Below are 22,049 nucleotides of genomic sequence, written 5' to 3'. Positions count from 1 at the left end.
GATGATTGACAGTAAATCTGCGGCAGATTTGATCCTGTGTTTGAATACAGACCACTCCGGTGTATTACACTTTGTTGTGTCCATGTTAGTCACATGATGTCACCAATCCACCCACATGCTTCATACACACTACTGAGCCTCCTAAACACCTGCACCGACATGTTGAACAAACACCAACAACCATCATGGTTTGACTATTTTATTGTTTTTTTGCCCAGCAGGTTATCTAGCTCCAAAGCTAGCAACCTAGCTGGTGCACCAGCTGCCTACCTTCCTAGCAACGTATTTAGCCACTAACCTTGAAACATGGTACATACTTAACTAACTACATACTTGAGCTAGCTACCTGTCTACTTAACTACCTTCCTTATCACGTGTTCTAGCCACCTAGCTACTTGCTTATCTATGTCGCTTCCTACCTTGCAACATACTTACCTAGTTACCTCGCTAGGTATCTGACTACCTACCTACTTGGTAACCTAGCAACCCACCTCCACTTCTACCTTTATTACCAAGCTAGAAACTTTTTACCTAACTACCCACCTGTGAAGGTTTGTAGACTCCTAGCTGCTTACTTGTTAATATATCTAGCTAACCACCTATCTGCCTAACAAGCTAATTACCTAGAACCATACTTACCTAGTTACCGTCATATTTGTCTTCTTACGTATTATTCGGGGAGGTGTCGTGGGGAAGCAGCTTTAGCAGGGAGGTCCAGACTTGCCTCTCCCCAGGTACATCATCTAGCTCTTCTCTGAGAAACTTGAGGTGTTCCCAGGCCAGCTGAGAAACGTGGTCTCCTCCAGCGTGTCCTTGGTCCCCCCTGTGGTGATCTACCGGTGCTCTGACCACCAGTTAAGCGTCCCGCAGAGATCCTAATAAGAAGTCCAAGACTTCTATCAAGGGGGAGCAGGGGCTCTACTCCGAGATGAGCGTCCTAGCTAGGTAACTGCCTACCCAATTATACTGTTATAGCTACTTGGTTACCTAGCAACATACCTACATTTCTACTGACCGACCGACCGACCAACCTACTCATCAGTCTTTCTCCTGTCAAAGTTTTCAACAGAGAAAATATAGACAGTAGAGATGAAGAAGCATAAGATTTGCTTTGTATTACCATATTTTCCGGACTATAAGTGTCTCCGGAGTACAAGTCGCTCCAGCCATAAAATGCATAATAAAGAAGGAAAAAACATATATAAGTCGCACTGGAGTATAAGTCGCATTTTTGGGGGAAATTTATTTGATAAAATCCAAGAACAGACATGTGATCTTGAAAGACAATTTAAAATAAAACTAGAGGCAACAACAGAATAATTGTACGTTACGTTACATGAAGTGAGAACCTGGTATGTTAACATAACATATGAAGAGTTATTCAGAGAACTATAGCATCAATAACTAACAAGTTTACCAAACCATCCGTGTAACTCCAAATAACTCTTCATCCTCGTGTCACTTTTAAACAACTAACTAACTCCGGAGGTAGAAGATGCTTCCTCTTCTACGTGGAAATGATCAACACAGACCTAGAGCGCCCTCTTGTGGTTTAGTGTGAAAATAACATGTGAAATGATATACCGCTAATAATGTGGTAATAATTTCACACATAAGTCGCTCCAGAGTATAAGTCGTACTCCCGGACAAACTATGAAAAAAACTGCAACTTATAGTCCGGAAAATAAGGTAATCTTTGGGCAACAAAAGTTAGTGACTCTTTACCTCCATCTTCTTCTTGACTTTATTCAGAGTCTTGTTTCCTGAAACACTTTTTTTATTGACTCTTTTAACATGATTATTACAAATAAATAATACCTTAATATCTTAGGAATATTTACTACGGACAAAATCAATAAATAATGGCAGCAACATTCAGTTCTCGCAGACGTACAGAAGACGAATCCATGTCAAGGTATAATTTGACGAGTGAAGATCTTGTCCTTCGACTACAGTGCGGAGTGAGTGGTGGAGAAGTTGTCGGTCCGAAAACGGACGACTGTGCTGTTCGGCGGGAAGGCGGCGCGATGGCCGAAAGCCTGGCGGCAGGCGCTGCGGAAGTTCTCAGAGAGGAAGGCGTAGAGGACGGGGTTGATGCAGGAGTTCCCGTAGGATAGGCAGTGGCCGATGATCCGGAAGGCGAAGGAGGCGTCGTTCAGCGGGAAGGAGCCGAACTCCACCCACATGGCGATGATGTGGTGCGGCAGCCAGCAGACGGTGAAGCCGGTGACCACCAGGAGGATCGTCTGCGCTGTCTGGGTAGAGAGAGGTTACTGGCTCCGTCTCAGTCCTCCAACACGTCTCTAGTACTTAACTGTTGGGTTTCTTTGGCAAGAATGTGTCCGTACGATACGTATCACGATACAGGGTCAATGATTCAATATATTGCAGTATACTGTGATACTGTATGAGCAAGGATATAACTACCTCGTCCCTTCCTGCCTGACTGGTCTCCTCCAGTGCCCAATGCCACGCCACCGAACACGCTCTAATAAGACCAGAACTCCCATCATCAGAACCAAACATCGCGGTATTGGGGACAGACAGCCATTGCCGCCCCCACCGTCTGGACCTCCATCCTAAATGTTGACTCACTTCGATTTTCAACTCAAAACCCATCTTTTCAAAATCACCTACAACACCCGATAACTAATTTTCCACCCTCTCTCTTCTCCTTTCTACTTCGCTAGGTTGTTGTTTTGTTGGGTTATTCGTTCAGTACTTATGTTATCCTCATTTTTGTTATGGTTCATGAAAAGCGTCATTGCGTACCTTAAAAAGCGCTATAGAAACGTATGTATTATTATAATTATTATTTATAGTGCTGTGGAGTACTTTACTCTGGTGTTGTGATAGTGTAGTAACAAGTATATATGTGTAGTATTGTCGAGTACTTGACTCTGGTGTTGTGATAGTGAAGTAACAAGGATATATGTGTAGTATTGTACAGTACTTGACTCTGGTGTTGTGATAGTGTAGTAACAAGGATATATGTGTAGTATTGTACAGTACTTGACTCTGGTGTTGTGATAGTGTAGTAACAAGGATATATGTGTAGTATTGTCGAGTACTTGACTCTGGTGTTGTGATAGTGAAGTAACAAGGATATATGTGTAGTATTGTCCAGTACTTTACTCTGGTGTTGTGATAGGGTAGTAACAAGTATATATGTGTAGTATTGTCGAGTACTTGACTCTGGTGTTGTGATAGTGAAGTAACAAGGATATATGTGTAGTATTGTACAGTACTTTACTCTGGTGTTGTGATATTGAAGTAACAAGGATATATTTGTAGTATTGTCGAGTACTTGACTCTGGTGTTGTGATAGTGTAGCAACAAGTATATATGTGTAGTATTGTTCAGTACTTTACTCTGGTGTTATGATAGTGTAGTAACAAGGATATATTTGTAGTATTGTCGAGTACTTGACTCTGGTGTTGTGATAGTGTAGTAACAAGTATATATCTGTAGTATTGTCCAGTACTTGACCCTGGTGTTGTGATAGTGTAGTAACAAGTATATATGTGTAGTATTGTACAGTACTTTACTCTGGTGTTGTGATAGTGTAGTAACAAGTATATAAGTGTAGTATTGTCGAGTACTTGACTCTGGTGTTGTGATAGTGTAGTAACAAGTATATAAGTGTAGTATTGTCGAGTACTTGACTCTGGTGTTGTGATAGTGTAGTAACAAGTATATAAGTGTAGTATTGTCGAGTACTTGACTCTGGTGTTGTGATAGTGTAGTAACAAGTATATAAGTGTAGTATTGTCGAGTACTTGACTATGGTGTTGTGATAAACGAAGAAAGATAAACTAGCGATACAGTATTGTGAAAAGGGTAAAAATTGATATTGTAATGCTCAATATTTTGCTACACCGTCAGTAAAAAGGGCCTCGATGTTCCCTAAAAAGGTCTCACCAAGAGTGATGGAGTCCCACAGCGTCTGCTTAAGATCCTCCGACAGCAGAGGAAGGTGGACGTGAGGGAGATGCTCTTGATGTGTCCACTCGGGTCTTGATGTGTCAGACATGTGTATCCAGATGAAACTAAACAGCGTGAAGCGCCGAGTGTTTCTCTGTCGTCACGGCGACCACAAGGACCCTCTGCTGGATTTATTTTAAAACTTTTCAAACAAAGCCACCAACAAGAGTTTGATTCTTAAATATTTGAGACCCGAAATATCCACATCCCCCCCCACGATCCAGCTCTGGTGCTGCTCTCCTGTCCTCCTGTGTGTTCCCCCCAGTGACCCGCGACAAGTTCTGGTCCAGTGTGTATCGGGTTTAAACAAACGCCAGCGGAGAAAAATGAACAGAATTTTCGTCTTCGTGTGTGAAGTTTCATCCAGAAATGTGAACTTTAGATAACTCGTGTTTGATTATTTTATGTCTGCTAGCATTAGCTAGTAAACTATCACAGAGTTAGCTACAACGTTACAACATATTTCGAGATTAAACTCTCGCCAAACAACTGGAAACATATTTCTCAGAGATGAGCGCAAACCCGTTAGCGTTAGCATTATCAAGTAGAAGACACAACACTTGCTGAAACATTACAAAGTTTTTTTTAAATAAACTTTAGCCAAACAACTAGAAAACTCAGCTCAGAGTAACTTGCTATATTAGCAAGTAACAAACACAGTTTTAGCTCAGAAGGTACTACATATTTCTGGATGGAACTTTAGCCAAACAACTACAAATTAAAATTTGTCTCAGAGTTACTTGCTAAAGAAATAGCGATAGCATTATCAAGTAGCAGACACAGAGCGAGCTCAAACATTGCAACATATTTTTGCTAAAATTTTAGCCAAACTATAAATAGTATTCATAGCTCAAAATTACTCGCTTTAGCATTAGCTTTCGCATATTTCTAGATTAAACTCTCGCCAAACAAACTGGAAACATATTTCTCAGAGTTTAGCACTAACCCGTTAGCGTTAGCATTATCAAGTAGAAGACACAACACTTGCTGAACATTACAAAGTTTTTTTTAAATGAAACTTTAGCCAAAGAACTAGAAAACTCTCTCAGCTCAGAGTTTCTCGCTTTAGCATTAGCTTTAGCATTAGCAAGTGGCAAACACAGAGCTAGCTCAATGATTGCAACATATTTTCGCTAAAACTTTAGCCAAACAACTAGAAATAGTATTAATAGCTCAGAATTTCTCGCTTTAGCATTAGCTTTTGCATAAGCAACATATTTCTTGCTAAATCTTTAGCCAAGCAAATAGAAATCCTATTTATAGCTCAAAGTTACCCACTTTAGCATTAGCTTTCGCATTAACCAGTAGCAGACACATAGTGAACTCAAACATTGCACATTTTTTTGGGTAAATCTTTAGCCAAACAACTATAAATAGTATTCATAGCTCAGATTTACTAGTTTTAGCATTAGCATCAGCAAGTAGCAAACATGGAGCTAGCTCAAAAATTGCAACATATTTCTTGCTAATACTTTAGCCAAACAACTATTAATCTCTCTCTCATCTCAGAGTAGGTCGCTATAGCATTAGCTTTAGCTGAAGTTCCAAGCAGCCAAAAATAAAGTGAAGTACCTTTTTCTTGGAACGTTTGGACTTCTTGGAAATGTTCTTCATCTTGGTGTGGAGATGAAACAGAACCTGAGAAGATAAAGAACATCAAGAGGCTCTGATAGTGTTTCGGTTCTTCAAAGGTTCGTGCTTGGATCTGATCTTGTTTTGGTTCTGTAGTTTATTTATGTGAAATATTTGAATTTTACACTTTAAATGTTGACTTTTCGTTGGATATGTTGTAAAAAAAAAAAAGCGTTTTAAAATAAATTCAATTATTTAAATATTCTAATTCCAATAATTCAAAAGTAAATTTTTTATATTTAATATCTCTTCCTTCTTAGCCTTTAAATTCAATATAAAATGTGGGCATTATAATTTTATATTGAATTTAAATGCTTAGAAATAAAAAAATATTAAACTCTGAATAATTTTGTGTTATTATATGTATAAAATAAACAATAAAGTTCTACCTTACCTTAAAGTTCTACCTTACCTTATGTGTGTAAATTCATTTGTACCAACATTTCTATATTTAATTAAAAATGTCTGAATGAAAAATAACATTTGAGTATCAAACTCTATTTGATGATATTTAATTAATTTAAAAAAAACTTTTAACATTTCAATATAGAAAATTATGAATTGAAATTATTTAATGAAGTACTATGTAATGCTTAAAAAAGATGACTGATGTTTTCCTGTGTTATCTTAGGGTCAAGGTGACCCGAAGGCCCGGAAACAAATGTGTTTGTGGTATCCCTTGTGTTGTCTCTGGGTCAAGGTCAACGGCCTCCACCATTGCAAATGTATTTATGGGAGCCGGGAAGGTCTTGACCTTTGATCCAGAGACCACACAAGGGAGACCACAAACACATTTGTTGGTGGTCCATGTGCTCCTCACATCCGTTCTGATGCTGCCTCCTGTGGTTCTGACCACCACAGGAAGTACTTTTTAATAAGTACCTCTCGATCTAACGAAGCTTCTTTTTGACCCGATGCTTCTTCTGGGCCAGGAGGTCGTGACCCACCTTGGTGTAGCACCAGCTGATGATCAGAAGCGGTACCACGAACCCGACCAGCAGGACCGTCACCTTGTAGGTCCGCCGGGACGCTCCGGACCACTGTTCCCAGCAGAAGGTGCTGTTGGGGGCGGAGTGGTGTCCGGACAGGACGTGGTGCTGGGCCACCGGAACCGAACACACCAGAGACAGAGTCCAGACCAGCGCCAGCGCCGCCAGAGTGTTCCTGGTGTGGAGGAACATCATGTATGTCTGAGCCGTTAATTAAACATCTCGAATGTTTATCATGTTTGTTTTAGAATGAATTCTTAGAAAGATTTGATTCAATGATTTCTATATTCAAAGGATGTTTTATTACATCATTTACATCCTTCATTTTAATTGCTATTGTTTTGTTAAACCATTGAATTGTATCATTTATATAAATTAATTATTACATTTATTTAGATTATCTATATAACTGAATAATTGGAAGTAGAATATCAAACCCTATAAAATAAATATTGATTTGGAAAATGTTATTTTTTCCATTACTGTAAATATTCAAATGGTTTATTATTATATAAAAATAAGTTAAATCTTTACATATATAACTAAATTCCATCTTGCAAAAAGACAATTGAAGAAAATACATTTCAATCAAAGTTTGATCATTTGAAATGTTATACAAATTCAATATTCTGATGATGATGATAAAAAAAAAATAAAAAAAAATTGACGCGCCCCTGCGGCTACGTCGTCACGTGATCATCTTTGCGTCGCACGATTGGCCGAAAGTTCGAGCAGTAGTAGCTCCGTAATCTGTTTATTTTGTCTCGTAAAAGTATTTTTCAATATTATATTTAATTTAAATTATATATATAACCCTATGAATAAAAAAAAAAAGTTCACTTGGAAAATGTAATTTTTTAAAATAAATGAATTGTCAAATATTTTAACCTATAAAAACATACATTATTGAATAACATTTTTCAAATAGAAAATTCAATGCTTGAAAAGAAGTAAATGTCAATCAAAAAATGTAACATTTTAACATTTGAAATGTTATTTTAATTGAATATTCATGTGACTCTGAAATATTCCTTCGTACCTGCGGCTCCTGACGCGCGGAGCTTTGGACCGAACCACGGCCACGTACCGGTCCGCGGACATGGCGACCAGCGTGAAGATGCTGACCAACATGGTGACGGACGTGAAGAAGTGTCCGAACCGGCACAGGAAGTCCCCGAACAGCCACTGGGGCAGCGAGTAGATGGTGGCGTGCAGGGGCACGCAGACCAGCAGGAACAGCAGGTCCGCCAGGCTCAGGTTCACGATGAACATGTTGGTGGGACTGCAGGAGGACCAGGAGCGGCGGCCCGCGCGCCCGCTGCGGACGCGACCCATCACCACCAGCACCAGGCAGTTCCCCAGCAGACCCACCACGAAGATCAGCCCGAACACCACCGGCACCACCAGCGCCTCTGGACCCGAGACCGAGGTCTGGTTGTGGAGCTGGACCCGCCCGGAGGAGCCGTTACCCGGCAGAGACATCCTGGAGACCTGAGGGTTCAGAGCCGCGCAGGAGGAGCCCCGGGCCAGACCCTGCCCATGGTCCAGACCCTGCCCATGGTCCAGACCCTGCCCATGGTCCAGGCCCTGCCCATGGTCCAGACCCTGCTCATGGTCCAAGTCCAGCGAGGAACTTTGCCAAAAAACTTTGACAGACAAGTCACCGCTCGATGGTGTTTCCTAAAGGATTTCAAATGAAAAGCTTACATGTAAAACTCGGCAAACGCTACACAAAAACACCAGACAGAAAACTACTACACAACACAATAATCAGAATCACACACAAACACACACGTCTGTGATGAGGATGAACAACACTGCAGCGGCTCCTACAACAACAAGCGTCTCCTTATCTGAAACACACGTACAAATACACAAAGTGTGTATATAAACACCCACAATTACACAATAACCGAACTACACAAAAAACACACGCTTGTGACGAACATCAAGTTCTCCGGTGCTTTCACAATAAAAGTCTAATTTTTATGATCTTACGGAAAGTCACGCACGCACATGCATATATATATATATATATATACACACACACACACACCTGCACACACGCGCGCAAACACACTGATCCTCCGGTAAGTTATTAATACTAAAATAATAAACGTCGTTATCAGTTAATAACTCAGTAATAATGTCGGAGGATGATTTATGAGGAAATAACACGAATATTAAACATGTTGAACGAATCACTTTCATTAAAGTGTTGTTAACTCATGACATCAATTCATCTCCTCAGTTCTAATCCTTTTATTTTTATTCCTCACGTCTGTTTTCAAACCTCTTTGACAGTCATTTACATCATATTGTTCGTTTTTAATATATTATTTATAAAATCCACAGTTGTCTTTGATCTATTTCGAAAATAATTTAAAAAAATGTATAATGATTTAAACTCTACTACATCTACATGTTTTAAAACAAAAATAAATAAACTTGTGGTGATAAATACTTTATTTAATAACTAAGGTTTTTATATTTTGAATGATAAATGTTCAACTTTTTTTTTTTTCTTAAACTTTTTGTTAAATATTCGGAAATTAAACTAAAATCTAACTTGTGATTTTCTTTGTCATGTATGTGGAATATATTAATATTTTGTATTCATAAATCTAAGACTGAGCTTAAATTTAATACATTTCTATATCTCACTTACAATAAAAGAATATAATGTTCGTCATTCATTATTTTATGTTCACACAGAACATGTTCGATTTAATTTCCAAAGTGTTTTCACAGAAATAATCATTCTTGTGTTTTTTTTAACCTTCTTTTATTGAATGACTTGACTTTAAGAAATTTAGAAGAAATCAAACAATGAGTAAAAACACTTTGAAGCTAAATGTGTGCAAAACTGAAACTTGCTTAAACTGGTTATTGCTGATGATAAAGTTCAGGGTTGAGTCAGTACTTGAGTGACTGTCAAACTGAGAAACCTGGTATTTGACAAATGTCTCTCGTTCAACACTGAACAAAACTGACCACAAACTGTTTCAACTGAGAAAAATATATAAACTTAAATGTCACAAATTGATCTGGATCTTATAATCCATGTGTTTGTGTCGTTTAGACTATTGTAACAGTTTGTTTTCATGTCTAAACCAGAAGGATGTGTCTCGCCTGCAGTTCATACTAAACTCTGCAGCCAGAATTCTGAGCCGCTCTAGTAGAAGAACTCACATTTCTCCTTCAAACTCTTCACTGGCTGCTCTAGTAGAAGAACTCACATTTCTCCTTCAAACTCTTCACTGGCTGCTCTAGTAGAAGAACTCACATTTCTCCTTCAAACTCTTCACTGGCTGCTCTAGTAGAAGAACTCACATTTCTCCTTCAAACTCTTCACTGGCTGCTCTAGTAGAAGAACTCACATTTCTCCTTCAAACTCTTCACTGGCTGCCAGTTTCTTTCAGGATCATTTTAAAATTCTGGTTCTTACTTTCAGATCTATTCATGGTCAGACCTTCCATCAGTGATCTGATCCAGACTTACACCCCAGGTCGGGCTCTGAGGTCTGTGGATCAGAATCTACTGATGGTTCCTGAACTTCCGGACCAGAGGAGAGAAATCCTTCCAGACTGTTGCTCCTAAGCTTTGGAATCATCTCTGTGTTTGATGATCTACTGACTCCTTCAAGAAACATCTGTGTTTGATGATCTACTGACTCCTTCAAGAAACATGTGTGTTTGATGATCTACTGACTCCTTCAAGAAACATCTGTGTTTGATGATCTACTGACTCCTTCAAGAAACATCTGTGTTTGATGATCTACTGACTCCTTCAAGAAACATCTGTGTTTGATGATCTACTGACTCCTTCAAGAAACATCTGTGTTTGATGATCTACTGACTCTTTCAAGAAACATCTGTGTTTGATGATCTACTGACTCCTTCAAGAAACATCTGTGTTTGATGATCTACTGACTCCTTCAAGAAACATCTGTGTTTGATGATCTACTGACTCCTTCAAGAAACATATGTGTTTGATGATCTACTGACTCCTTCAAGAAACATATGTGTTTGATGATCTACTGACTCCTTCAAGAAACATATGTGTTTGATGATCTACTGACTCCTTCAAGAAACATCTCAAGACACTTTTATTTTAGCTTTTCCTTGATTCTCTGAAACTCTTGTGTTTGTCTTATTTGTCTTGATCTTTTAAAGTTTATATTTTAACTGTGTACTGTTTGATTGTTAAAGTTCTAGACCCTGGTCTAGAAAGATCTTTACAAATGACCTTGACTTACTCACTAACTTACTTACCTACTTCATACACAAAACAGTCAAATAACAAACTCAGAAATGTGTCACACATGGAAAAAACTAATTAAAATTAAAGGTTACGTTTCCACCTGAATCATCATCGTTTGGTTCTCATGTCGTGAACCTCGACATGTCCACGTTGGTTCTTTGAGTCTTGGGCTGATGTAAGAATCCAGGATCAACACATCTTTCTGGACACGTTCTGCTGTGTCGACAAGTTAACGATTGATCGTCATTAAGTGTGGATGAATGATTGACAGCTTAGTGCTAAAATCTAATACACTAATAATATCCTACTTGGAACGACTTCCTCCCGAGATTCGATGTAACAAAAATGTAAAAAAATGTTTCACAACTTTTTTACGACCTTTTTATGTATTTTTAAGTGTATTGTAATGTATTTTATGTTTAAGTATGTTTATCTTCTCGGTCAATCAGACGGCAGCGCCTCAGAGGTGTGTTAGCCGTGGGAACGTTGCCGCTGCTATGCCGCTGATAAGCAGCTGGTGGCGCCGCCAGACGCTCTGATTGGCCGGCGCTGCCGTGGGTTTTTGAATAAAAGCCAGGTGTGTCGATGGTTTGGCATCATCGTCGTCGACATGGCCCTCCTCTGGATCGTCTCCTGCTTCGCCTTCATCAGCGCCGCCTATGGTAACACGCCGCCTAGCAGCTGGCCCTGGTTCCCCTGCCGATGGCTAACCATTTCCTCTTGATCCTCCAGGCTGCGGCACCCCCGCCATCAAACCCGTTATCACCGGGTACTCCCGTATTGTGAACGGTGAGGAGGCCGTTCCCCACTCCTGGCCCTGGCAGGTGTCCCTGCAGGTAAGTCTGCTCCTGTGGTTCTTCCCCTCATGTGCTGCTGCTGTTTCTTCTTCTGTTGTCATTGATGTCTTTGATTCGTGGTCTCCTACTACTGCCTACTATCTCTTTCATCCAGGTCTCGGTTCTAAAGCAAAGTAACTGGAATGAGTAGAGTTACTCATTCCAGTTGCCTTGCTTTGGGACCCTTTTGATAGCCTCTATCAAAAGTTAAAGTACTAAGTCACTGAGCCTGGAAACAGTCGATGTGCTCAGTGACTTAGTACTTTGACTTTCCTGCCACACCTTCTGGATCTTCTTCTGTGGTTCCTGATATTCGGTTTCTTACAGCAAAGCAGCGGCTTCCACTTCTGTGGTGGATCTCTGATCAACGAGAACTGGGTTGTGACCGCTGCGCACTGCAACGTCAGGTCGGTGAAGTCCACAGGGAAGGTTCACATTATTCCAGGTCATGGTTAGCCAAAGAGTTCCTAAGAGAGGCAACTGGACTGAGTGTTGGTTTGGGAAGACGTTTCATACAAGATGCTTCTTCAGCTCCTAATAACAGGTCTAAGGAACCACTGTATACCCTACATATACGGGTATATACCTGAGAAGGTTTCAGAAACGCCAGATGTGTCCTTCCTAATCCTTTTGTCCTTCCAGGACTTACCACAATGTGATCCTCGGAGAGCACAACAAGGGCTACGGCAGCAACGAGGCCACTCAGGTCATCAGGCCCGCCAAGGTGAGAAAGAACTCTCAGGACCTCTCAGGACTTCTTTTAATCCCTTTTTTTCTGACAGGTCTTCACCCACCCAGCATGGAACCCCCGTACCATCAACAACGACATCAGCCTCATCAAGCTGTCCACGCCCGTCCGCCTGACCCCCAATGTGTCCCCCGTCTGCCTGGCTGAGAGCAGTGACGTCTTCGCTGCTGGCATGAAATGCGTGACCTCTGGATGGGGCCTGCTCCGCTACAACGGTGAGTGTCCTACGTGGTTGGCCGAGTGAACCAGGTGGTCAGTGTCTGCTGTCCCGTTTTAGCCGGCAGCACCCCCAACATGCTGCAGCAGGCTTCTCTGCCCCTGCTGTCCAACGAGCAGTGCAAGAACCACTGGGGCAGCAACATCTCCGACGTCATGATCTGTGCTGGAGGAGCTGGTGCCACTTCCTGCATGGTGAGTCTACGCCCGCCTGCCTGAGCAAACGCCCGACTGCATGACACGGCTAAGGACCCAATTGAGCTGAGTTAATGTCACAGGGAGACTCTGGCGGACCCCTGGTCTGTGAGAAGGACAACGCCTGGACCCTGGTCGGAATCGTGTCCTGGGGAAGCAGCAGGTGCTCCACCTCCACTCCTGCCGTGTACGCCCGTGTCACTGAGCTGCGCGGCTGGGTGGACCAGATCCTTGCCTCCAACTAAGGGGTGCAGGTCTAGTCCGGCATATCCAAGTGAATCAAACTCAATAAAGTTATTCAAACTTGAACAATGTGGTTTTATTTTTTAAACCATCAAATACCTGAACCATTACATTCTATACTATTGTGAGAACCTTTACTTCCATGTTGACACTTACTTACATCATCATCATCATCATCATCATCATCATTGTCTTCATCATCTTCATCTTCATCTTCATCATCATCATCATCATCCTCTTCTTCATCGTCATCGTCATCGTCAACGTCATCGTCTTCATCATCGTCATCGTCATCATCTTCATCTTCATCTTCATCTTCATCATCATCATCATCATCATCATCATCATCATCATCATCATCATCATCGTCTTCTTCATCTTCATCGTCATCGTCAACGTCATCGCCATCGCCATCGTCTTCGTCTTCGTCATCGTCATCGTCATCGTCATCATCATCATCTTCATTATCATCATCATCATCATCATCATCAACATCATCTTCATCATCTTCATTATCATCATCATCATCATCATCATCATCATCATCATCATCAACATCATCTTCATCATCTTCATTATCATCATCATCATCATCATCATCATCATCATCATCATCATCATCATCAACATCATCATCATCGTCATCATCATCATCATCTTCATCATCATCATCATCATCATCATCATCATCATCATCATCAACATCATCATCATCGTCATCATCATCATCAACAACAATATTCATGATCCTGACAGCAGACAGATAGAAAAAGTTCTTGAACTGGGATGTTCTGGACTGTATTGTTCTCAGGTCACCAGGTCACCAGGTCACCAGTGGATCCACCAATCAGAGTTCAATCAGAGGTGACATCCGCAAATATTAAATTATTCACGTACTTTACAGCTGCTTATTGTTTTATTTGTATTGTTGTATTTCAGACTTCTCTATTAATTCCATATTGTTACAGTTATTATTATTATAATATAATATAATAATTATTATTATATTATTATTAATGTTTTTTTATTTATTCTGTTTATACTATATTGCACTATTTTTAACTTATTAATATTTATATTTATACTTTATATATACAGTATATCGTATCTCTGCTGTGTTTTTTAACGGTTGTTTTGTTGCCAGGTTCACTTCTGTTTTTTCTGTGCAATGACAATAAAAAAATGTCTATTATTTAGCATTAGATGACCTCGGTGCTTGCTTCTGTTTTTCTATTGTTTATTTTGCATGTTACCTTATTTCATCCTTTCATTTTGTACTGACACCACAGAAAAACTTCCATGTTGTGTTTGGCAACACTGGCAACACAAGTTTCTGATTCTGATTATTATCATTATTTACAACTATGACAATTCTACGAACGCAAAGGTGCTCATTTCACACAATTTTTTAACAACATTCACAACAGAAGATCCAAACAATTAATTAATCCTTTGCATTATTGAATAAAAAAGGTCTTTAACTCTAAAAGCAGCTCTAGGTAGTTTGGGTTCCTTAATATTTTTGTACTAAATTAACTTGACTTGATGGTGTGAACATGATACATATCTACTGGTTGTGGTGGGGGGGGGAAATACGGTACAAAAAGAAAGTTAAACTGATGTTATTTACAAACAAAAACAAAGTTAAAGTTATGTTATTTATATCATATTTCATTACAATGATTCATTACCTCATCAGTTTCATCCTTCATTCATCGATGGAAGTCTGGAAACAGAACATTCATCAACTGCTACAAACCAGGACATGGGAAGTTTTGCCACGTTTAGCGAGTGCTCATGGGAAATGTAGTCTCTTGTTGAGCTAAACACTACCACTTTAGTCCACTGGTGTTGCTCGACTTTAAATCGCATAGAATTGCTTGAAGTAATTTTGTCCATATCATAATTTAGGGAATAAAGGGTTCAAGTAACTTTGGATTGAGAGGCTTTTATTTTGAAAACAGACTGGTTTACTTTTATGAAAGACCGAAGATTAATTATATTTGTGTTGCTCGATGAAGGTCACACTGATCGTGTGGAAACACACACAAACATACACTGATATGCTGGGAAGCACACACATGTTGAAACTGACCGTGTTGCACTTGAATCAGCAGAAACTTTATCAAACACATGAGCTGAAACAGTTGTTTTTTTTACACACAACTTGTTAAATACATTTTCTTTTAAGCACAAGCAACACAACCACAATCATTTTTGTAGTATTTAATTTTTTGCTGACTACAGGTACAGAAACTGCTGGTACTTTAGCTACTACAATAACTACTACTACACACTTGATTGACATACAAACATTTTTTCTTTTAGCCTTTGAACAAGCCTTGTAATAATACTTAGTAGTACTTAGTAGCACAACTTCAAACCTGCTTCAATGAAAGCAGAAATGTCAGCAAAAGGCTTCTAAAGCAGCAACTCAGTGACCAGTTAAAACATTGACAAATAAACCAGTTTATATCTGTACGATAAATGCATCAAAGGTAAAAGAATAAACGTTCAATCAATCTTGCAATGGAATTATAAAACACGTTAGCATGTAGCAGCTAACTACTTTGCTAGCTACAGTATTGAGTGACTTAACTCAATACTACTTAGATTATTACAAATATTTAACAACAGGTTATTTGTCATCAATTCCTCCCACAGTCCAAAAACATACAGAGGTTGATTGAGAACTTTGGGAAATTGTCTGTAGGTATAAGAGCGTTTGTGAATGGTTTTGTGTCTTTGTGTGTCATGAGACGTCTGTCCAGGTTCGTCCCCTGCCTCTCGCCCTATGATAAAGGGATAGACTCCAGTCTCCCTGTGACCCCGACCCCGGGATAAAGCGTTAGAGAATGAATGAATTAATAAATGTTTTAATGCTAAAACAGTTCAGGTCTGTATCTACTGCATTCATTTTCGGAGGACGACTTCTGTGTCAGCACTGAACCCCATCTGTCCCGACTCTCACCGTCCTCTGATAAAGTCTCGACCAATCACAACGAGGCACGTCCGACCAATCAGGTTCTAGCTTGTACGTATAAAAGCTGAACGTTTCCAGTGAGCCAGCATGATTGAGTCATGGCTTTCCTGTGGATCCTCTCCTGCCTCGCCTTTGTTGGCGCCGCTTACGGTACGTCTTCTTTTTTACTTCTCAAAAATGTCTTCAACAGGTTTTACTTTCATCAGAGTCTCCTTTACATTATACCACTTCCTGTAACTTAGTTACAGTAGTCCCTAATGCAGCTACCTCTCTGTCTCCCATTTTGTCTTTTGATGACCTTCCGACGATGATCTCCACAGGCTGCGGTAATCCCGCCATCGCCCCCGTCATCACCGGTTACTCCCGTATTGTTAACGGTGAGGAGGCTGTCCCTCATTCCTGGCCCTGGCAGGTGTCCCTCCAGGACTACACTGGCTTCCACTTCTGTGGTGGCTCCCTCATCAACGAGAACTGGGTTGTGACCGCTGCCCACTGCAACGTCAGGTGATCAAGTGACCCTCTCTGTGTCTCTTGTGGTCCTGTCACCTGTCTAACATCTTGACTTTGGTGTCAGGACTTCCCACCGTGTGATCCTTGGTGAGCATGACCGCAGCTCCAATGAGGAGGACACTCAGGTCATGAAGGTCGGAAAGGTCTTCAAGCACCCCCGCTACAACGGCTACACCATCAACAACGACATCCTGCTCATCAAGCTGGCCACCCCCGCTCAGCTGAACATGCGTGTCTCCCCCGTGTGCATCGCCGAGACCGCCGACAACTTCCCCGGAGACATGAAATGCGTGACCAGCGGATGGGGTCTTACCCGCTACAACGGTGGGTCCTGCTTCGGCCCTGGTGTCACCTGACCAGCCGTGACTCATTCCGATGTGTTACAGCTCCCGACACCCCCGCCCTGCTGCAGCAGGCTGCCCTCCCACTGCTGACCAATGAGAGATGCCGTCAGTTCTGGGGCAGCAAAATCTCCAACCTGATGATCTGCGCCGGAGCCTCCGGAGCTTCTTCCTGCATGGTAGCTGAGACTCTGCCTTCATGGTCTCCTTCTGAATCAAACCAGTTGAAACTAACCTGCTTGTCCTATTTCCAGGGTGACTCTGGTGGACCCCTGGTCTGCGAGAAGTCTGGTGCCTGGACTCTGGTCGGTATTGTGTCCTGGGGTAGCGGCACCTGCTCCACCTCCATGCCCGGTGTGTACGCCCGCGTCACTGAGCTCCGTTCCTGGATGGACCAGACCATGGCTGCCAACTAAGCTGCATCACTTAAACTTCAATAAAGTTCCAGTCTGAACCCTCTTGGCTTTTTCTTGATTCCAGTTAAGGATTCAATCGAAATTCGCAACATCAAACTCTTAAATATGTGGAACTTTGGCTACGAGTCATGACAAGCTTACCGATCACAGGGTGAATCAAATCTATTGAGATGATAGATCCTCTGAAGGACCTACGTTTTTAATGCCACTTGAGAAATAACAGAACGACGTTGAGTTGCCTAAAAGTGAGAATCACCTGCAAATGTTTTCAAATGGACGTCATGTTACATTGTTATGACTATGGGAAACAAATGGTCTTAAAGTCAATTCACGCAAAATGAGAATTAGCGACACATGTTGCAGACCTGAGTCTTCATTGGTCTGCAATGACCAAATGATAATTTCCTGTATTTTCTTTTTTCATTGATCTCTTACTGTTATTCCTCTGCACAGTTCTAGCCCTACTTTGCTCCGCCATACACGTCACTGTAGTGTTGCATCTCCACTGACCTTGCTACCTACTCACAGTGAGCAGCTGGTCATAATATAGTGCCGCGAAACAACACTCACGTTATTTTGTACCCAAGCAAAAGACTAGCAACAACTATGGAAGGAATGGATGTAGTAGTGTACTAACTAATCGTGGGTTGCCTGGTTCAGCTCCTGCTTGATGCGTTCATTGGCCACTAGAGACAAAACGGTCGGGACTTCATCCAAGGAACGTGAAACAACTTTTTCGACCGATGTACTGTACAGAGCCCCGGATGTACATGAATGTTATTTATATTTTGGGATACTTGTATGTCGTGTGTTCTTTTTTTGGGATCTGTAAGACATGAACGAATTGCTCTTTAATAGATTGAAAAAGATTGAGCTATAAGAATGAATGAATGATGAACTTGAATTACTGCTTCTGTCTCACAGGATCAAACAGTGAAACTAACATTTTCCATACATGCATCTGTAACCAAGGCCTGTCAATGGCTTGTTGTTAGATTACAATTTTACAAACCTATACGGCATACTTAAATTAATGCTAAAATATAATCAAAATATAAAGTAAAATTTACTCATTTGATCTCAGAGCGGGAAAACGTTTGACTACACACATTCACAATCAGCATTCCACTCAGACTGATTCACACTGGTTCAAGACAAGCTTGGACCAGAATTAGAGTCCTGACACCGGTATTCAAATATTTGTTTGTCTGAAAATCCCACATTAAATTGTATATCAAAGAACGAAGCTAGAGAGACCCCAGAGAGGGGGAGCGAAAGATGGAAGGGAAGCAGACGACACTCCAGGAGGGAAGGTGACCCCCGCCCAAGAACATTTTATTAATTAGATTACAGGAAGACAAACTAGGAACTCTCTCAGTGGGGTATCGGTGACACAGGGAGCTTGAAAGAACAATTTGGCCGGAAAAAGACGACCCCTGGGCGGGAAATTTGACTTAAATAGTGCGAGCCTTCTACAACTCAGGACCATTCTGCCTGGGACTGTCAATCTGTGAAGTCACCAGGAGAATTGGGTCCGGTCCTATCGTTATTTGAAGCTTGTATTTAATTTGACTTGAAGCGGCGAATAAATGACCCGATACACACTCTGGATGTTCATCGTTCTCCACAAAGCGAAGTACAAGACTCAGGACGAAGTGACTCCGTGTTTTGATACTTTTATTGTCGATAAAGTTGCTGTGGTCTAAAGATTCTGGTTACGTTTATCCTGCTCCACAATATACCATTTGTGGCTAAGCTGGAATAAATATATCTATGAGTTGTTTTTAAACAAATATAAATGCTGATAAGATGCTCTCACTCCATAATATTGACCCTTTCTTTGCATAAATGGGTGAGTTGCACTAATAGAATGTGACCATGAGTCTAACGGTGTGTCTCAAATATTGCACTTTTGCACTTAAACTTAATACTTAGTAGCACAACTTCACACCTTCTTCAATGAAAGCAGAAATATCAGTAAAAAGCTTCTAAAGCAGCAACTCAGTGACCAGTTAAACATTGACAAATAAACAAGTTTATATCTGTACAATAAATGCATCAAAGGTAAAAGAATAAACGTTTAATCAATCTTGCAATGGAATTATAAAACACCTTACCATGTAGCAGCTACTTTGCTAGCTACAGTATTAAGTGACTTTATTTACAACTACTCACATTATTATAAATATTTAACATGTAACCGGTTATTTGTCATCAATTGTTTTAATGCTGAAACAGTTGAGGTCTGTATCCACTGCATTCACTTTCATTCAAGTGTAGGACGACTTCTGTGTCAGCACTGAACTCCATCTGTCCCGACTCTCACCGTCCTCTGATAAAGTCTAGACCAATCACAACAAGGCGAGTCCGACCAATCAGGTTCTAGCTTGTACGTATAAAAGCTGAACGTTTCAAGTGAGCCAGCATGATTGAGTCATGGCCTTCCTGTGGATCCTCTCCTGCCTCGCCTTTGTTGGCGCCGCCTACGGTACGTCTTCTTTTTCACTTCTCTAAAATGTCTTCAACAGGTTTTACTTTCATCAGAGTCTCCTTTACATTATACCACTTCCTGTAACTTAGTAGTCCCTAATGCAGCTACCTCTCTGTCTCCCATTTTGTCTTTTGATGACCTTCCGACGATGATCTCCACAGGCTGCGGTAATCCCGCCATCGCCCCCGTCATCACCGGGTACTCCCGTATTGTTAACGGTGAGGAGGCTGTCCCTCATTCCTGGCCCTGGCAGGTGTCCCTCCAGGACTACACTGGCTTCCACTTCTGTGGTGGCTCCCTCATCAACGAGAACTGGGTTGTGACCGCTGCCCACTGCAACGTCAGGTGATCAAGTGACCCTCTCTGTGTCTCTTGTGGTCCTGTCACCTGTCTAACATCTTGACTTTGGTGTCAGGACTTCCCACCGTGTGATCCTTGGTGAGCATGACCGCAGCTCCAATGAGGAGGACACTCAGGTCATGAAGGTCGGAAAGGTCTTCAAGCACCCCCGCTACAACGGCTACACCATCAACAACGACATCCTGCTCATCAAGCTGGCCACCCCTGCTCAGCTGAACATGCGTGTCTCCCCCGTGTGCATCGCCGAGACCGCCGACAACTTCCCCGGAGACATGAAATGCGTGACCAGCGGATGGGGTCTTACCCGCTACAACGGTGGGTCTTGCTTCGGCCCTGGTGTCACCTGACCAGCCGTGACTCATTCCGATGTGTTACAGCTCCCGACACCCCCGCCCTGCTGCAGCAGGCTGCCCTCCCACTGCTGACCAATGAGAGATGCCGTCAGTTCTGGGGCAGCAAAATCTCCAACCTGATGATCTGCGCCGGAGCCTCCGGAGCTTCTTCCTGCATGGTAGCTGAGACTCTGCCTTCATGGTCTCCTTCTGAATCAAACCAGTGGAAACTAACCTGCTTGTCCTATTTCCAGGGTGACTCTGGTGGACCCCTGGTCTGCGAGAAGTCTGGTGCCTGGACTCTGGTCGGTATTGTGTCCTGGGGTAGCGGCACCTGCTCCACCTCCATGCCCGGTGTGTACGCCCGCGTCACTGAGCTCCGTTCCTGGATGGACCAGACCATGGCTGCCAACTAAGCTGCATCACTTAAACTTCAATAAAGTTCCAGTCTGAACCCTCTTGGCTTTTTCTTGATTCCAGTTAAGGATTCAATCGAAATTCGCAACATCAAACTCTTAAATATGTGGAACTTTGGCTACAAGTCATGGCAAGCTTACCGACGTTTTTAAGGCCATTTGAGGAATAACAGAACGACGTTGAGTTGCCTAAAAGTGAGAATCACCTGCAATTGTTTTCAAATGGACGTCACGGTACATTGTTGCAGATCTGAGTCTTCATTGGTCTGCAACGACAAATGATCATTTTCTGGATTTTCTTTGGTCATTGATCTCTTACTGTTATTCCTCTGCACAGTTCTAGCCCTACTTTGCTCCGCTCTACACGTCACTGTAGTGTTGCATCTCCACTTACCTTGCTACTTACTCAGAGTAAACGCTCACATTGTTTTTGTACCCGAGGAAAAGACGAGCAACAACAATGGAAGGAATGGATGCAATAATGTACTTACTAATTGTGGGTTTTCTTGTCCAACTCTTGCACTTCTGTTAGATTAAAATTATTATATATTTATACGCCGTAGTTAAATTAATGCTAAAAGTTAATCAAAATATAAAGTATAAATTACTCGCTTCATCTAAGAGCTTAAACGTTTGACTACACATTCACAATCAACATTCCACTCAGACTGATTCACACTGGTTCGAGGCAAGCTTGGATCAGAATTAGATACGACACTGGTATTTTGAAACATCTGTTTATCTACAAATCACACCTTAAATTGTAGATCAAAGAATGAAGCAAGACACACCCGAGAAAGGGGGGCTAAAAGACGGAAGAGAAGATAAACCCCACCCGAGAACAGTTGAATGATTACATTACAAAAAACAAATTAGGATGTCTCTCTGCAGGTGATCGTGACACATGGAACTTGAAAGGACCATTTGGCCGGAAAGAGCCGACCTTCCGGACGGGAAATTTGCCTTAAATATAGCGATGTTTCCACAGCTCGGGACCTTTTCTCCTGGGACTATTGATCTGTCCGGTCGATCGAAATAGAAAGTTTGTATTTTGTTTGACTTGAAGCGGCGAATAAACCAGTTACACACTCTGG

At 41.5% G+C, this 22,049-nt stretch overlaps 4 protein-coding genes across 4 annotated transcripts; 3 read left to right on the top strand and 1 right to left on the bottom strand.

The window, feature by feature from the left end:
- Positions 1–1,949: 1,949 nt before the first annotated feature.
- Positions 1,950–8,913, bottom strand: galr1b (galanin receptor 1b). Its single transcript, XM_087793132.1, has 5 exons — positions 8,899–8,913; positions 7,645–8,285; positions 6,564–6,780; positions 5,557–5,622; positions 1,950–2,255 (listed from the first exon to the last, which is right to left on the bottom strand). Exons 1-5 carry the CDS (start codon positions 8,911–8,913, stop codon positions 1,950–1,952), a joined length of 1,245 nt encoding a protein of 414 aa, XP_087649258.1.
- A 2,564-nt stretch (positions 8,914–11,477) lies between these two features.
- LOC148076196 (chymotrypsin B-like) lies at positions 11,478–13,175 on the top strand. The gene is made up of 7 exons (XM_087793035.1): positions 11,478–11,530; positions 11,601–11,704; positions 12,032–12,111; positions 12,347–12,428; positions 12,487–12,667; positions 12,730–12,863; positions 12,947–13,175. Exons 1-7 carry the CDS (start codon positions 11,479–11,481, stop codon positions 13,106–13,108), a joined length of 795 nt encoding a protein of 264 aa, XP_087649161.1. The 5' UTR covers position 11,478; the 3' UTR covers positions 13,109–13,175.
- Positions 13,176–16,168: 2,993 nt separating this feature from the next.
- Positions 16,169–17,394, top strand: LOC148076195 (chymotrypsin A-like). Its single transcript, XM_087793036.1, has 5 exons — positions 16,169–16,239; positions 16,410–16,593; positions 16,664–16,923; positions 16,986–17,119; positions 17,195–17,394. Exons 1-5 carry the CDS (start codon positions 16,188–16,190, stop codon positions 17,354–17,356), a joined length of 792 nt encoding a protein of 263 aa, XP_087649162.1. The 5' UTR covers positions 16,169–16,187; the 3' UTR covers positions 17,357–17,394.
- Positions 17,395–19,766: 2,372 nt separating this feature from the next.
- On the top strand, positions 19,767–20,993 carry LOC148076194 (chymotrypsin A-like). Its single transcript, XM_087793339.1, has 5 exons — positions 19,767–19,844; positions 20,009–20,192; positions 20,263–20,522; positions 20,585–20,718; positions 20,794–20,993. Exons 1-5 carry the CDS (start codon positions 19,793–19,795, stop codon positions 20,953–20,955), a joined length of 792 nt encoding a protein of 263 aa, XP_087649465.1. The 5' UTR covers positions 19,767–19,792; the 3' UTR covers positions 20,956–20,993.
- Positions 20,994–22,049: the final 1,056 nt, after the last annotated feature.

Source organism: Callionymus lyra, chromosome 6 (genome assembly GCF_982586985.1).
Source record: "Callionymus lyra chromosome 6, fCalLyr1.hap1.1, whole genome shotgun sequence".
Lineage (NCBI taxonomy): Eukaryota > Metazoa > Chordata > Actinopteri > Syngnathiformes > Callionymidae > Callionymus > Callionymus lyra.
This window is presented reverse-complemented; position numbering and strand designations above follow the sequence as displayed.

Coding starts and splice junctions, on each gene's coding strand:
- galr1b (XM_087793132.1), bottom strand. Junction 6,781..7,644: donor CCGCGCGTCAGGAGCCGCAG/GTACGAAGGAAT, acceptor CCTCCACACCAG/GAACACTCTGGCGGCGCTGG. Junction 2,256..5,556: donor CCAAACGTTCCAAGAAAAAG/GTACTTCACTTT, acceptor CTCTCTACCCAG/ACAGCGCAGACGATCCTCCT.
- LOC148076196 (XM_087793035.1), top strand. CDS start 11,479: ATGGCCCTCCTCTGGATCGTCTCCTGCTTCGCCTTCATCAGCGCCGCC. Junction 11,531..11,600: donor CTTCATCAGCGCCGCCTATG/GTAACACGCCGC, acceptor TTGATCCTCCAG/GCTGCGGCACCCCCGCCATC. Junction 12,429..12,486: donor AGGTCATCAGGCCCGCCAAG/GTGAGAAAGAAC, acceptor TTTTTCTGACAG/GTCTTCACCCACCCAGCATG.
- LOC148076195 (XM_087793036.1), top strand. CDS start 16,188: ATGGCTTTCCTGTGGATCCTCTCCTGCCTCGCCTTTGTTGGCGCCGCT. Junction 16,240..16,409: donor CTTTGTTGGCGCCGCTTACG/GTACGTCTTCTT, acceptor TGATCTCCACAG/GCTGCGGTAATCCCGCCATC. Junction 17,120..17,194: donor CCGGAGCTTCTTCCTGCATG/GTAGCTGAGACT, acceptor TCCTATTTCCAG/GGTGACTCTGGTGGACCCCT.
- LOC148076194 (XM_087793339.1), top strand. CDS start 19,793: ATGGCCTTCCTGTGGATCCTCTCCTGCCTCGCCTTTGTTGGCGCCGCC. Junction 20,193..20,262: donor GCTGCCCACTGCAACGTCAG/GTGATCAAGTGA, acceptor CTTTGGTGTCAG/GACTTCCCACCGTGTGATCC. Junction 20,523..20,584: donor GGGTCTTACCCGCTACAACG/GTGGGTCTTGCT, acceptor GATGTGTTACAG/CTCCCGACACCCCCGCCCTG.